The sequence below is a fragment of the Eleginops maclovinus genome, chromosome 10 (genome assembly GCF_036324505.1).
Source record: "Eleginops maclovinus isolate JMC-PN-2008 ecotype Puerto Natales chromosome 10, JC_Emac_rtc_rv5, whole genome shotgun sequence".
Taxonomy (NCBI): Eukaryota; Metazoa; Chordata; class Actinopteri; order Perciformes; family Eleginopidae; genus Eleginops; species Eleginops maclovinus.
Window position 1 is genome coordinate 3,624,868 of NC_086358.1, and position 12,500 is coordinate 3,637,367.

The following is a 12,500-nucleotide window of genomic DNA, read 5'->3' on the forward strand; positions in this document are numbered from 1 at the left end:
CCTGATTAGGTCATGTTTATGGCCTCAGAAGAGGCGCTTTATCCTGCAGTAGTGAAAGGAAACCATAAGCAGAGAGTAAGAGTAAAAGAGGCGAGAGGAGGGGAGTTTATCATTTTGACAGTGCACTTTTCTAATAAAAGGATGAGTGTTGGAGCATTTGTGTGCATATAGGTGTCTTTCTACGCCTGCGTGACTCATATCTACTTGAACGTGTGACAATTATTGAATAAAGTGGAAGTTCCCGGCTCCTGCCTCGGCTGGTAATGTGTTTATGATATAGATGCTCCCTGTGCATTGTTTTCCTCGCAGCTGAAACAAAAGCATCAAACAGCCGCAGGTGACACGACGACACAATGTGCATAATTGGCAGAAACGCAGCGTTTATAATAGGCTGTCAGAAGAGTTGTCCCCTGCTGTGTGTGCTATCAACATGTCACAGTGTCTGAGTAAACGGAGATCCTCTCTTCCTCTTTTTTGTTTTTCTTGCTGCAGCTCTGTCGGTGTTGCAGTCGAGTGAAGAGCAGGCCCCCGTAACGCAGAATAAATCCATGGGGGACATCGAGGAGCTGGCCGCCAGCTACGAACGCAAACTCATAGAGGTGAGAGCTGCCTTACATTATTCTCAGCTGTGGATTTGTTTTGATTAAAGCCCGGAAAGTGCCACAGATTTGTGTTCAAGATGATTGAATCCAGTTGTTAAATCATCTTAAATATGATCACATGTTATACTGTATTTCAACAATATCTCATAGGTCTCAGATATACAAAACATGTCTCTGAGATCATTGCAGCATCCCATAAACCCCTCTGTTTCAGCCCTGTTCCCAAAGTGCTTTATCTGTGTCTGTAGCTTTAAATGCTAATGAGCTGCTGCTGGCCACGCCCTTTTGTGGCTCTCTCTTTTGTCCACCGGCAGAAACTCAGGACTGCAAGGGTTCATTTATGATCCTCAATCCGACCCTGAAGTTGAGCTTTGCGCATAAAGCTGGACGTTTTCCGACTAGGTTGGTTTGTTGCTAATGCCGCACAACCCACAGATGATGCTAAAGATGAATTTTTGTCATTTATGAACCCCAGACTTAACTCACCCATATTTTGGGCAGCTTTCACTACTTAGATCAGGAGGGAAAGACACTTTCTGAGTCTCTTAACACACAGCGGTGATATATGAATATGTATTAAAGACATTACAAAGTAGGCGACCTTTAAAGGAACATCTCATCTTTTTGGGAAACGTTTCACTCTGTTGCTTAAAGTGAGATAAGATGATACTGATTGATGCGATGGTGGTACACGAGGGAGTATAGCTGCATTCAAAGCAGTTGACCTGGGCGGCAGTAGCTGAGTCTGTAGGGACTTTGCTTGAGCACTGGAGGGTCAAGTCCCGATCAGACCAAGATAAATACAGCGTGGACTGGTAGCTGGAGGGATGCCAGTTCCCCTCCTGGGCCCTGCAGAGGTGTCCAAGAGCATGGGATCTCTCCAAAACAAATGTCTGGGTCCTGTGCATGTGTGTATTTGATCATCCTGTTTGGTATTCTGTAAGGGTAACAGCTGGTGGAACGCCCGGACAGTTTTCAATGTTTTTTTTGGCCTGAAAAGGAAATATTTGTCCATCTTTCTTTGAATCTCTTTTTGCTTTATATGAACAATGCAGTTCAGCACTCAAACCCTCAGCCACTGTTCCCCAATGCATGAAATAGTGTAGAGGAAAACAATGGTTGTTGTTTGCAGTCATTTCATTTGTCTGTGGTAGTGATTTATTGAGCCACCTGGAGCTTGAGAAATACTTCAATTAGCAAACACATTAAAAAAATGGAGGTTTTTTGGTCTATCGAGGGCCGTGAAGGGAAATTGTCACCAAGCTTTTTAATGTTAAGAAAGCAGAGAATTGTGCTTCCTGCAGCTGCACTGATTTAAACATCCTAGCAGCAACAAGAGACGCTCCCAGTGCAGCTTCTCCTCCAAGATGAAGATCTGTAATCACTGGAAGCATAATGTTATCGGCGGACAGTAGGAGGTGTGTCCAGTGTCTCATTTAATTCGTCCAATGAGGAAGTAGGGTTGACATTAATAAGAAATATTTCCCCCTGTGTGCCAAACTTTGCGTTCACTTATTTATGCACAATGTGTGGTGCTTTTTTAATGATGTTTACTTACTTATTTGTCCATTTGCTTGTCCCTCTCCGTTGGGTGCTCGGAGCAGGCCTGCAGGACGGTGTGGGACACACTGAGTCGCTGCCGCTGTTTGATGAGTTTATGCTGCCTGTGATGCAGGACGAAGGATTATTTAATCCCTGTAATCTTGTCTAGCGGATATACTGTAAAATGGCTAGACTAGTGCTAGCTCTTTGGCTTCTGCTGTTGAAAAATAGCTCAAGAAACACCACCTAACTTCTTAAAAACTGTGATATTCTGACTTTCTTTTGATGATTTTACATCAGTAATTAGCGTTACATTCATAGTTAACCTTTTGGTTTCCCATATTGTTGGAAAAGCGCAACAAGTAAGCACCTTTAGAAAGATATGTTATAAGATTAAAACTGCAGAATAAGCACCTGAAGGATTTGGTTTGTCGGTCATGATTGTTTTTTGTCGGTGAACGGACAAATGTTGTTCCACTTAAATGTCGAATTGTGGGACGGGATGAGCTCCTTTCCTTTGGTAAAGCATGGTCCAGTGTATCCTTTACTCAATGAGATAACAGAGGAAGCATTGAAGCTCCTTTCCTATCATTTAGAAAAACTTCAACTGCCAGATAGGTACTTCTGGGTCCTTCCTAGGCTTTAAAAACCCACCTCAACCCAGGAAAAATGATCTGCAACAGGAGAAACAGAATGTGGTCATTATGTCATTATTTTCCACCAGCAATGTCTATAACAGTCTGGTTTAATAGCCTTAATAGTCATGTGTGTGTGAGTGTCTGCAAGCCTTCAGTGTCCAGAAGTGAGGACTCACAGATTAACATGAGCAGCTGTCACCGCTCCTGATTCAGCTGAGACAAATATCTGACTCACCAAGTTATTGATTTCTGAAAATGTCACATCGAGCCTCGTTGGATACATAGAGGCCTGCCAGACACAAATAAATATTGGACAGGGCTCGGCCATAATTAACCTGGGAAACACGGGCCGTGGATGTGACCTAGTTCAGCTTTAATTTGACGATGCTAATGCGACGTATTGACTGGGACTTTGTTTATATTTGAGACAAATCTCAAGACGCTCGGTGGTCTTTTCATCGTCTTCTGGTCATGTTTTCTGCTCGGCTGTGCACAGGAGAGTAAATAGTCTTTGGGAAAGTGATCTAAATGAACGTGGGGTGTCGTCACGTTGACTTTGGGTGTTCAGTAAGCGTGTCATGATCCAAGTTATTGTTTTTTTTCCGGTTTTCCTGTCTTATTTTGTGTTAGTATTCTCACTCTGTGTAATGTCTGGTTATGTACTGTACGCAAAGTGTACGGATGAGTGGGGTTTTCTCAACTTAATCTGCATGGTTGTCTGATCTAAGTGGGTTTTTAAAGCTGTCAGACTAATAAGCCAGTTGAAATTTGTCCCAAAAGGCCAGAAAAATGAAAGGAAAGACAATGAAATCATAAAAAAGTTAATAAGTGAAAGGCTGACGGGGATAAAAAACAAACGGGGAAGAAAGGCAACTCCAGGGGATGAAGGCATAAGCATTTTAATCTCGAGCTTTATTGTCTGTGAGTAATAAAAACAAATTACATAATGCAGTTTACATGTCCACCGAGGTTTCTGCAGAAATGCGTGACATTGATCTGTGGGGCTCGAGTGAAGGAGACTGTGGGCAGATAGTGATGTAACATCGCCTTAGCAGCGCACACAAGCTGCTGAAGTTATCCAGCACAGCAACACCTCACTGAACCGGAGAATCACTCACACTCACCGGCATGTTTTAATTAAATGGAAATTCAATTATGAAAATCTAGATTCAATTATGAAACAAAACATGATAACAGCAAGGAGGTTGTTGTGATTACTGTTTTGTTCCCTTTGTTGTCCTGGTTCAAAAACTATTCCACAGTGTTAGAAAACTAATGTTTGTTGTCCACAGCTGACCTTAAATTGACCGGACTTCTTTGTGCGGATTGATAGGAATGCACTTAGTCCCTTGGTCCTAGCAACAGTCTGTTCTCCTTAGCAGCAGTCTGTTCTCCTTAGCGGCGGTCTGTTTTCCTTAGCAGCGGTCTGTTCTCCTTAGCAGTGGTCTGTTCTCCTTAGCAGTGGTTTGTTCTCCTTAGCAGTGGTTTGTTCTCCTTAGCAGCGGTCTGCTCTCCTTAGCAGCAGTCTGTTCTCCTTAACAATCATCTGTTCTCCTTAGCAGCGGTCTGTTCTCCTTAGCAGCAGTCTGTTCTCCTTAGCAGCGGTCTGTTCTCCTTAGCAGCGGTCTGTTCTACATAGCAGCGGTCTGTTCTCCTTAGCAGTGGTCTGTTCTCCTTAGCAGCGGTCTGTTCTCCTTAGCAGTGGTCTGTTCTCCTTAACAACCGTCTGTTCTCCTTAGCAGTGGTCTGTTCTCCTTAACAACCGTCTGTTCTCCTTAACGGCGGTCTGTTCTCCTTAGCAGTGGTCTGTTCTCCTTAGCAGTGGTCTGTTCTCCTTAGCAGTGGTATATTAGCGAAAAATAACACCCTTTCTGTAAAAAATCTGTACATTTTCAGTAACATTAACAACCAATTTGACTCAAGTTCACAAGCAGGAACGATGACTTCAAAGGTGTTCTTTTTAAAGTAGAAGGTTGGACATTATAGATACAGGTTGCTGAAGGTAAACATACATTCTGTAGGCAGTCAGATAATTACTGCAAAGATCCAACAGAATTTCTTGATGAGATAATATACATGGGCAAACTACAGCACACTGGTTTGTAATTGGTCCATTTGGCTTGTGAATGAACTCTGTTGCATGCTTTAATGTTTGAACAATAAAACAATCTGGAAGACATGCACTAATAGGTTTTTTAATGGGCATTCGCTCTCGTAAGATAATCCTCTCAAACCTGGGCATTGTCTCAGTATACTCAAGCCACATGCGAGTCATTAGGAAGCACCTCTTATTTACATTTAAGCACTTCAAATTGGGGCCTTATTACATGTTACATTAGTGCTGTAAACTAACTCTTCTGTTGCTTAAAGGCTGGATCATCTTAACCCAAATTCAGCAGACTCGCTTCCATTAAACAAACAACCGCAGATCTTTTTTTGTGTTGTTTTCCCATGGTGTATTTTTATATCTGCTGTGTTGTATTGATAAGCAGAGGGAGCTTCTGGAGGATAGAGGAGAGATATGGGTCGAAACTTCCAGTGGGATCAGGGATTCTCCCTTTGATCCACCAGCTCATTAATTAACCATAAACAACATCAAGAACACGAACAACAATTACAAGCCAGCAGCTCAGAATCTCCGCTGTTCGGAGAGTAGATGCTGTTAAAAAAAAAAGAATATGAAGCGAAAAGCCTGTTTCATGCCCGTTGTCTTCGCTGTGTAATGCAAGTGACTGTGACCCTTAAAAAGCCAAAATACTGCATAATGCATGCTACTCCTCTCAGAATAGAGCAGGTGAATCGGCTTTGAAGTCAGCACAAAAGCCTTTTTAAATTAGCTTTTCACTTCCAAATAAATATCATGATTTCAGATTAAATAAAGGAGAATATTTTCCCTTGAAATGCAGCAATGATTTCACTGTTTCAGCTAAAGTTTGTGGGCATCACCCTGCAGTGAAATCATCAAACCAGCATTAAATCTTAATGCTCCTGCTATATAGCTTGTAGGTGTGCATGTATATTAAAGACCATCAACTCCCGGCAGCAGGTGTGTTTGAAAAGTTTGTTCAAAACTTTCTTTCTATTGTCTCATTGGTTTTTCCAGCTTTGTATTCCATTGGCTAAGCCCCATAACTGTGGATCACTGTGAATGTTTTCAATGTCAAACAGCACTAAAATGAAAAAGGGTTGGCAGTTTTCCCACACAAAACTCTTTGTCATTTTGGAATGAATAAGTCCTTGCGTTGAGATCAAAGCACCTGCATATTTCTAGCCCACCAGTTTCAAATTGTGTAACTTGCAGTACATTTGATCAGCTTTAGCTAGGTGGCTAATTAAGCTAACACTAGCTCTTTTAATAGTTTGAGAACTCGGTCTCTGGATTTCTCTAGCTAAAGGTATTCATTTCATCCAGATTATTTATGTATTTCTTTACAACCTGAATATTTAAAGCCCACAATTATTACGTTTGTCACTCACAATGACAATATTGCTAGTAAGTTGTGTTGGCTATCGCTAGCTAGCACATCAAGCTAACTTTTCCCAGCTACTCTAGTCCCTATGCATAATCGATAAGCAAAGGAAGTATTTTATTGAAGGCCTGAGCATCCACTGGGACATAGTAAAGATCTTCTAAGAAACACACTATGGGACATCACTGTATTATCCCATCAATAATGTTTCCAGCTCATGTTTCACTTGATAACATGCTACAACATTGAGGCTAAAGCTGTAAACATGACATGGTAAATAAAGAAGCAGCATTCTTCTTGCATTGCAGCGTATACATTATTCATTTCATTCAGTTTGGCTGCTTTGTTTACATATTTGTTTAGAACCTGCAATCCACAACTGTTCGTATGTCAGTGAAAGCTAATTCTGTTAGCTATAGCTAGCAAGCTAAATAAGCTATCATTATCTCAATTTCTCTGTTGACAACACTGCCTCTTGTGGCCTTTAAAAGGAACATTAAAGAATGTAAACCAAGGCTGAACAATAGAAATCTACGGTATGATGGGGCAATCACTGTTCAGTTTACCTATTTTTGATCTTTTGGAAGCACAGGTTCATGCACAAGTGAAAACATGTGCTCCCATTTATCCATAGCTACAAGCTGACTGTCATTTAATCCGCTATCTTCAAGTCCTGTCAGAGTATATTAAAATCCAGACTCCTGATGCTGAAAGGGACTACTTTCCGAATGTAAAACTAATCTTAATCTGTCCCAAAACTTCTGGCACCCGTAGCCCGGCAGAACATGCACTAAGAGAGGGCTTTAGTTCCTTCACTGTTCATCTGGGTGTGATGAAAACACCCCCGAATTAAAGCTGACAGACTGTACTTTAACATTGTCATCACTGCTGCGTTTCAAAGTAATAATACTGAAAAAAAAAAGTGTGATCCAAGTGCTGGTGGAGCTGGCTGTGTGATGCAGCAGTGACAAAGAGCTGTAGCCTACCACGGGCCAGATTTAGCCTCTTTTTATAAACCATTTCTGTCTTTTCTATTGGTCCATCTGCCGCTCTCATGCACTCACATTTCCTAACTCATCTCTTTGTGTGTCTCTTTTTTTTCACCTCGGTTCAGAGTGGACAGCACAGCTTGTGATGTCTATATCGGGCCTTTCTCACCCTCTCTTTCTATCTTGTTTTCCGTCTCTCAGCCATGCGTCTTCCTGCAGCAGCTGTGTTGAAGTGAGTCAGAAACGCATCGATAGAGACACAAGCTACTTTTAGATTTACAAAGACAACCAGAATTGGCGGTTTTCCGGGTGACGTTTCACCCAGTTTAAGATGTTTAAAATGGACTTTTCATGCCCTGCTACTGGGCCTCCCGTCATTATGTCCCTGCCCACTATGCAAGGGTCTCAGTGGACTAAGAACCACCTGCCATTAGTCTTTATGTAACTCCACAGAGCATGATAACCCTTCCTGAAGATGTGGTGTTTTGAGAAATGATGCAGTTGAATTGGAAAGAAGACAAGCGCCCTGGATTTCATTTGTGTGTCATGGAATATTTTCAAAGAAGTATTTTTCATCAGAAAGAATTAGATAAGACTGCATTTAGGGAAGCATGTGGAAACAGAGTTATGGATTGATATGAAAGTATGTAATTTCATCCGAATCTTGGGACCCTGCTTGGATTTTGCAGCTCTGTGTTTATCTTTTTCATTGGTGGCTTCATGAATGAAAATGCATTTAACTCTAACAGTCTTATACTGCTCGTGGGATGTATTCTGTGTCTGTTACACCCCTGATAAAAGGGGAAAATTATGACAAGAGTCAAGTTATGTTTCAGTTGCGGGAACTTTACTGGAGTGAGGAAAAAGCTGCGAAACCCCCCAGATATTTGGGCAGAGACACAAAAGCAAACAATCTCCGGCTCCCAGATCAAGGCCATCTAGTCGATCACAGTTCAACAGATCACACGTCTCCAAAACTAACACACACACAGAAAACCTTCTCATCCTTTCCGAACATCCTACAATTCAACTACATTACCTACATATATATATAATCATTTTCCCCTTAACAAACGCTTTGCCAACAAGCGATGAACTATCTCTCCGGGTACTAGGAGCAGGATATCAATGCACTATACCAACCTGTCACATATGTCCTCCTTTTTTAATACACCTTTTCCTTCCTACTTTCAACCTTTAGATACCAGCAACAACATCTGAATATGTATTGTTGTTTCTGTCAGGCGTAGGACTGTGAGGAGATAATGTGTATTTTATATGCAAATCTATGACTATATACTCAAGGACTTCTAATGGGTCATCATTTCTAAAAAAATCCAGTAATTTGAACAGGTTTTATGCAATCATTAACTCCTCACTCTTCTTCACCGTCCTGTAGAGGCCGCAAGTGATCGACAACTGCTTCAGTAAGCAAAAGCATTTCCACAATTGGCTAGCCTAAAAATAAGCGTTCCATAGTGCTTTATTAGCGGACTATTTACAGCTGCGATGCTACAGCGCAGGGAAGAGGCAACAGACAGAAGAGTTGACTTACATATTAAAGAAAAGAGCGGGGGAAAAAAAGGCAATATTTCGGCATTTCTCATGGTTAAAAAAGTGACATCTATAGAAAAGTTAGGTCTTATTTTGAACCAGGGTATCTGAAGATTATTCCATACCAGATGTATTGAAGTAAGGCATCATACGAGATAAATAAATCCCATCTTGCGGTAAGGGAGCCTGCAGGGACAGCAGAATGAGATTCAACTCTTCTTAGTTTGGGAGGAAGAGCGAGACTCACCTGAGTGTTTATCAGACAGTTGGTTAGTTTCCCTTCCTGTTGCTGCCTCTGTTTCTTCTTCTATAAACACAGCATCCATGCCCTTGTTGAGTTCAGAGAGGGTTCAAGTCTGTTGTTTTATCACCATAGCAGCGAATACAAAAGCTACACAAATCTATGCTGTAAGTAACCTTCCGTCTTCTCTTACCTCTCGTTTGTCCCTCTGAACTTTTACAGGTTTCCATATGTTTTCCCTTCCCCTGACCTCATTTTACTCGGCACAGTGGTCCTGTCTAAATAAGGTTTTTGGCTTTCGGGTCAGTTGTACCACTGTTGCTCTCCTTTTCCCTCCCTTTTTTATTTGGAAGGGGGCTCAACTAAGACGGGGTGTTCTTAGCCTTTTTTATTCAGGCCATCTGAATTTGGTGCAGCTTGTATCAGATCATAAACTGAGAGGAAGAGGCACAAAGAGATTCTGTAAAAGATGGCAGAGGAGGAGGAGGAGGATGAGGATGATGTGTGTGTGTGCAGGAGGAGATAGTGTGTGTTTATGTGTGCGGTCAGCATCACTTGGGTGGCTGTTAGCTGCGATGGCTCCAGCAGAGCGACAGTTGCATCAAACTGAACCGACCCTGCAGGCCACAGTAAGCGTCTGATAGCAAAACAACTATCTGCCTCGCTGCTCCGCTTTCATATCGGGTACAAATTTGTTTTTGCAGCCATATATAAAACATGAAATCCTCTTTGCTATGCAGCTGTTGTTGTGTGGGGGGAGTAGTTCTCAATGTGTGATTTGTTCTGTTAGTCTAGTGTTTGGTTACAATAATATTAAACTTGGCTGTCTGTTTTTTATTTGCACAGTTCCCCTTTGGTACGTAGAGTAGAACTATCATAGGCAGCTCAGATACTGCAGAGCTACAATATGTGGTATATTTGTCATTAATAGTCGTGTAGGGATCAGATCTCTGTATTATCTCTCACTTAATTAGACTGAGTGTACCGTGCACCCGACAAACGATACCAGTTCCTTAGAAAATAAAATATAAGAAGAGAAATGGAAAGGATTACAGTCCAGTTCCCTCTTGTACAGATACCAAATCTGGGCATCAAATTGTCCTTAATTTACAAAGACAATAGGATTCATCTTTGTATGAAAAATGTGTTGATTTAAGGACAATCTGACGCACACTTTTCTTACAATTTTGCTCAATACCACATAAAAACAGTATGAAACATTACTGGAGAGGTGGTGACAGTAGTTCCTCTATAGGCTAACGTTAGCTTTCTACTTTTGCAGATTGCACGTACGCTTCAACATCTTAAAGGTGGTGTCGATATGTGGAGAAGGTCCTGCTGAGCAAAGAGTGGGAGCTTCATAAACATGTAGAGAACATTTGTGAAATAAATCAAACCAATGGAAACATCTCATTGGCTTTTTGAGGGAGCTCTTGTGAGGCTAACTTCTGAACATTAGCACCCTATTGCTCCCAAGACCAACGCTAAGTGTGTGTGTGATGGTTTATAACACTCCTAATGAGCAGGTGGCATCTTGGAAGGTAGCTTACTATATGAATGTGTGTAAATGGGTCAAACTTGTGTATGTAAAAGTGCTTTGAGACGTCGTAAAGACTGGGAAAGCCCTGTATAAATGCTTACCATTTACTACCATTTCCAGGCAGTTAACTGGGAAATTCTCATAGGAATGCAGCTTCTACCAGTTCCAAATGTGACCACAGTCTGGCCACTCTTGATCTCTAATAGTAATAATTAAGTACTTGATACATTAAATAATACAAGATGAATTAAATAAATAAATACAAAAAATTACATTTAAATAATAAATAATAATAACAATAATTATTTTTGAAAAAATAAAATAATAACAACAATAATAGGAATAATAATAATAATAGTAATAATAATAGTAATAATAATAATAGTAGTAATAATAATAATAATAATAATAATAGTAATAATAATAATAGTAATAATAATAATAATAATAATAATAGTAATAATAATAATAATAATAATAATAATAATAATAGTAATAATAATAATAATAGTAGTAATAATAATAATAATAATAATAATAGTAATAATAATAGTAATAATAATAATAGTAGTAATAATAATAATAATAATAGTAATAATAATAATAGTAGTAATAATAATAATAATAATAATAGTAATAATAATAATAATAGTAGTAATAATAATAATAATAATAATAGTAATAATAATAATAATAATAATAATAATAATAATAATAATAATAATAATAATAATAATAATAGTAGTAGTATTTGAGTAATAATAATAATAAACTTTATTTACATAGTTTCTTTTTTACCCGAGTTAGAGACTTTCCCCCGTAAATAAAGAAAACCCTGTTCCCACATAAGAATCTTCCTCCTCCTCCTCCTCCTCCTCCTCCTCCTCCCCTCTCAGTGTGTGGGCTCCTAAATATGCACTCCATTTACCATTTACTACCATTTCCAGGCACTTAACTGGGAAATACACTTCTATTCATAGGAATGCAGCTTCTACCAGTTCCGAATGTAACCTGTCACCACAGTCTGGTCATTTTACCTCCTAATCTGTAACTCCAGCTCCATGTCTTACAGTCCTCGTGTGGATCCACCGTATCCCACAGCAGACTCTATAGTCTGGGTTTCGCTGACTGGAGCTGTCAGCTTTATTGTGATGTTTTTGTAACTTCACCCTGAAAGCTTTTCAACTTGAAACCGCACCGGCTTGACGGATATTGTAAGCTGGTCCATCACCTTCAAGACTAACAAGTTCCTGTTTGGGTTGTGAGTGTCAGGGAATAAGAGTCGACACACACACACATGCTCACACCCACGCAGCCTTCAATGCACTTCTCCTGTTAGGAGTAAAATCATCTCTCCTGCCTGTTTCTATTTGTCTGCCATGATATTTGGATCGCTTTTAAGTCAGCCTTTTGTTCAGGTTACCTTCCTGTTTTTGTGTGTGTGTCTTTGTTGTTTAAATGAGCAGTTATACTCAACCTAACTCGTTCTGACTGTGCCCTTAAGCTGCACCTTCAGCTGCCTCCATAACGACTTTGTACCGCTCTGATCTCTCTTTTCCTCGTTTACTTAGTTTTGTTTGTTTTGATTTCTGCAGCGGCTAATTAGCCCGCGTCCTGCAGATATTTATCGGCCTGCGGGGGAGACTTGTAGTGGCCCTCGAATAGAGAAAGGTCAGCGACAGAATGGGACAAAGCATCTGAGTAATGCCGATTGCACGTAAAGGGTCCAGACATGAGCAAACGAGCACTGCACGCTGGCGGTGCATCCTAATGACCTGCATTAATAACAGCAGAGAGGGTGAACTTGTTTAAGCAAATTGGCAACGCTGGCACACACAGCCTAATATAGAGCACCATTCTGTGTGTAGAATTAGCACGCACACACACACACACACACACACACACACACACACACACACACACA

General features: G+C 40.4%; 1 protein-coding gene across 2 annotated transcripts in view; it reads left to right on the top strand.

Moving 5' to 3' along the window:
- The window catches only part of snx29 (sorting nexin 29), a 130,853-nt gene that overhangs the window by 66,986 nt on the left and 51,367 nt on the right, over positions 1 to 12,500 (top strand). For both annotated transcript variants that reach the window (XR_010166653.1, XM_063893947.1), the window contains exon 15: positions 493 to 599. Coding sequence is in view for 1 of the 2 variants with exons in the window: in XM_063893947.1 (XP_063750017.1) it covers positions 493 to 599 (107 nt within the window). In the remaining variant the exon portion in view is untranslated. The remainder of the gene's footprint in view (positions 1 to 492; positions 600 to 12,500) is intronic.